General features: G+C 39.8%; 1 protein-coding gene across 1 annotated transcript; it reads left to right on the top strand.

Moving 5' to 3' along the window:
• Positions 1–2,851: 2,851 nt before the first annotated feature.
• LOC146510062 (claudin-4-like) lies at positions 2,852–4,002 on the top strand. Its single transcript, XM_085174570.1, has one exon. The coding sequence runs from the start codon at positions 2,951–2,953 to the stop codon at positions 3,542–3,544; it is 594 nt and encodes a 197-aa protein (XP_085030696.1). The 5' UTR covers positions 2,852–2,950; the 3' UTR covers positions 3,545–4,002.
• Positions 4,003–4,204: the final 202 nt, after the last annotated feature.

Here is a 4,204-nt window from a genome sequence, read left to right as displayed (position 1 = left end):
CTGGGCCTTAGTAATAATAATAGGGAGGACAGGCAGGGCTTCCACTCCTTTAGAGGACATGGACAGACCAGTGAACAAGGTGGAGAAGTCCATTGGTCAGGTGTTGAGGAAGATGAATATATTCAGGATGGCATTAAGACGATACATGGAGAAGAGAAAAATTGATGGAAAAGAAATAAGGCTATAAAAGGATATGAACGATCTGGATTTGCCAATCAAACTTTGACAAACATGGAGAAAGAGCTGGCAGATCATTTAAAGGTACTAGCACCTTTTATAAAGCCAGTTCAGGGTATTTGAGTATGCACAAAGAAATAGCATTTTGATCCAGCTGGCAGGAATATCAGTGTGCATATATTAAGAAAAAGTAATAGGGAACATTAATAATTATTTCCCCAAATGCTCATTATCAGTTATCAAAATGCAGATAGCTCACAGAGAAGGAAAGTTGCTTTCTTATTTAGAGACTATAGCTTGATATATGCAAATATGAAAGTAATTGTGATTGGATTGATTGATGGTGCTGACACTGTTGCAATGCTTTTAAGGTGAAGTAGTAATAGGTCTGTGAATGGAAAAGCCATCTTCACTTTCAAAGAAAATGATGATGGAGTCATCCCTCGAGAAGATGTGCATAAAAAAAAACAAATACCCACACCACAAAAACTGCCAGAAGGCAGCAGTGGGTAACATCAGCAATTTGATGTTATGGAGTCTGTGAAGATAATTGCAGTTAATTTCGTCTTCATTTAAATTTCATTTTGTTCTGAACATGAAGTTATGTGACCCAGGCCTTGTTTAAGAAAACTGACTTTTGATGTGCGCAAGTGGTAAAATTGTCTTGTAAAAAATTAGCCTTTGATGTTGTAAAATAACTTTCAATAAACCTTAGATATGTAATTTTGTGTTAAATTTGTCTAGCTTTTATATAGCATTACAGTTTCTGAGATCAAAATATACTGTTTTACTTTCATAATCAGTGGCAGGATTGACCCCAAAGTACTCCAAAGGCACAACTTACCCCACACCAGGGCAAGTTGTGCCGCAAGACCACTTTTTTTCAGAAAGCCATATTTCTTAAAAAATATATTTCAGATCCACATTTATGGTTTCCAGGGATGGACAACATCCTGAGTTATATGTAAATGTTTTATTTGGAAGCATTACTGTCTCACTTTAAAGTCACTTTAACTAAAAACTGGCACAACTCACCCCACTCTCCCCTATAGAGACACCATGTGCATAAGATGACATGCTCTGAGCCAGTACCTCAACAGACTGCAGTGAATTCCCCTGACAAATCCTCAGATGTCACTACTAATGTAGGCCTTTGTTTTTGAGCTCATGAACAACTGATTTGTCCAGATATACCTGGTCCTCAGTCACCGCAACCATTTATAGAGTATGATGCTAAACATTAAACAGGAAAAAAAGTATTGAAAATGAACTCAGTCTTAAACACATTCAGCAGTAATATAGGATAAGATAAGATAACCTTTATTAGTCCCACACGTGGGAAATTTGTTTTGTCACAGCAGGAAGTGGACAGTGCAAAAGTTATGAAGCAAAAATTAGAATACAATAAGAATAAATACAGTACACAACTGTACAGAATAGAATAAAATAAAATAAAATACTATATACAGTAGAATAAAATAGAATAAAATATACAATAAGAAAAAAATAGAATACAAATGCTATATACAACTGAGTAAAAATACAACGATGCCAGAAAAGATTATTGCACATTAGTGTTATTGCACATTTGTGGATGTGTGTGTTTGATCAGTTAAAGTCTTTATTGTGGAGTCTGACAGCAGTGGGGAGGAAAGACCTGCGAAATCTCTCCGTCCCACACCGTGGGTGCCGCAGTCTCCCACTGAAGGAGCTGCTCAGTGCTGTCAGAGTCTCCTGCATGGGGTGGGAGATGTTGTCCAACAGGGATGACAGCTTAGCCGCCATTCTCCTGTCACTCACCACCTCCACTGGGTCCAGAGGGCATCCTAGAACAGAGCTGGCCCTTTGGATCAGCCTGTTCAGTCTCTTCCTGTCCCCAGCAGAGATGCTGCCACCCCAGCAGACCACACCATAAAAGATAGCAGAGGCCACCACAGAGTCATAGAAGGTCTTCAGGAGTGGGCCCTCCACTCCAAATGACCTGAGTCTCCGCAGCAGGTACAGCCTGCTCTACCCATTCCTGTAGAGGGCGTCTGAGTTATGAGTCCAGTCCAGTCTGTTGTTCAGATGAACACCAAGGTACCTGTAGCTGTCCACAGCCTCAATGTCCATACCTTGGATGTTCAGTGGTTGCAGTGGGGGATGTTTGTGCTTGCGGAAGTCTACCACCAGCTCCTTGGTTTTACTGGCGTTGATCTGGAGGTAGTTCAGCTGCCACCAGTCCACAAAGTCTTGAGTCAGTCCTCTGTACTCCTTGTTGTCCCCATCAGTGATGAGGCCGACAATTGCAGAGTCATCAGAGAACTTCTGCAGGAAGCACTGGGTGGAGTTGTGGGAGAAGTCTGCAGTGTAGATGGTGAAGAGGAACGGAGCCAGAACCGTTCCCTGTGGGGGCCCCGTACTGCAGACGACCCTATCCGACACACAGCCCTGAGTTCTCACAAACTGTGGTCGGTGAGGTAGTCCAAATATTGATCACTTAACACTGATAGATGATGATAATCTCTGCCTGCGTTTCTCTAAAAGTCACCACATGCCAAACAAATGGCAAAATAATTATACATTTTATAATAAAGTGCATGGAGCCCTGCTGCCAGTATTTAAATGAAAAATTTACACCAGTGAGAGGAAGCCACAGTCAACTTTTTCCCCGAGCATAAATAACCCACATAAAACCCACTTCCTGCTCAGATCATCCCTCACAGATAAATGACTACATCTCTCGAGGAGACACCATCTTTTATCTATAAAGAGATAAAGAGAACGTTTCATTATGACGGCTGGTGTAAGACACCTTCTAGGCTTGACCTTGGCCATCGTCAGCTTTGTGGGGACCATTGTCATCTGTGCTCTTCCACAGTGGAGAGTCACAAAAATCTTAGAGCAATCGAGCATTGTTGGTTCCCAGGTGTTCACTGAAGGTTTGTGGAAAGTCTGTGGTACTTTCAGTGCACAGATTTTGGCGTGCAAAGAGTATGAGAAAACACTTTTGCCTATAAGTCAAGACCTGGAGGTTGCTAGAGCGCTCATTGTCATTGCCATTATCAGTGGTGTCATTGGGATCCTGCTTGGTGCTGCTGGAAGCAAATTCATGAACTTTGTGCCAGACGAAAGGAAAAGGAGTAAAATGGCTATGGCTTCTGGAGTTGTTTGTCTCATTGCAGGCATCTTTGTGCTAATACCAGTCTGCTGGACCACCAACGCCATCACCACCATACAGGATAATTACAACAACTTTCTTCCTCATGTCTCTTTGAAGAGTGAGCTTGGAGCCTCGCTTTACATTGGCTGGATCACCACAGCACTTCTGTTCCTGGGAGGAGGCCTCCTCTGCAGCTCCTTTATCTGCCAAGATGGAACTGACTAAAACGTTAAGTACACCAACCCTTGCCCTTGTAAAAAGCCTTATTTACAAAGAGCAATTAGTCAGTAATTTAGTTACTCATATTAACCTAAGCTTAGAAATCCAGAAGTCTGTTTAAAAAAAAAAGGAAACAAAAGTTGAATGAATAGAATAAGAAAGTCTAAAATCGAATTAAAATAGGCAGAAATATTGGCAATTTGATGTTGTAACTTAATTCTTGATATATTTTGTTGTATTTTATACCATTATAGACACTTTTTCTTTTCATGTTTATTGTCTATGCCGTTTACTATAAAATTGTGGACACAGTTTTCCTGTTTTTCTGTGATCATTGTAAAAATCAAAAGCATGTGCGTTCAAACTTCTATAAACATGATTCTGTGGCTTAAATCTCGATCTGATCTTTGACTTTTTCTTTGTTAAACTGCTTCAGTGTTGATGATTATGATTTTCCTTTGCAGTTGCGTTCAGATTATTTTTCTGCAGTATTTGTTATTTATATATATATATATATATATATATATATATATATATATATATATATATATTAGGTATGATTGTATTGTAACAGTAAAATTGTCACATTAAAATGCCTGTTCATAAGAGCATGAGATCATGTTTTGGGGTTTGGGGCATTTTAAGTATTGTTTAGTTTTTTAAAGC

Source organism: Neolamprologus multifasciatus, chromosome 10, assembly GCF_963576455.1.
Source record: "Neolamprologus multifasciatus chromosome 10, fNeoMul1.2, whole genome shotgun sequence".
In the NCBI taxonomy this organism is placed as follows: Eukaryota; Metazoa; Chordata; class Actinopteri; order Cichliformes; family Cichlidae; genus Neolamprologus; species Neolamprologus multifasciatus.
Note: the sequence above shows the minus strand (reverse complement) of the source record. Positions and strands in the feature narration are given on the sequence as shown.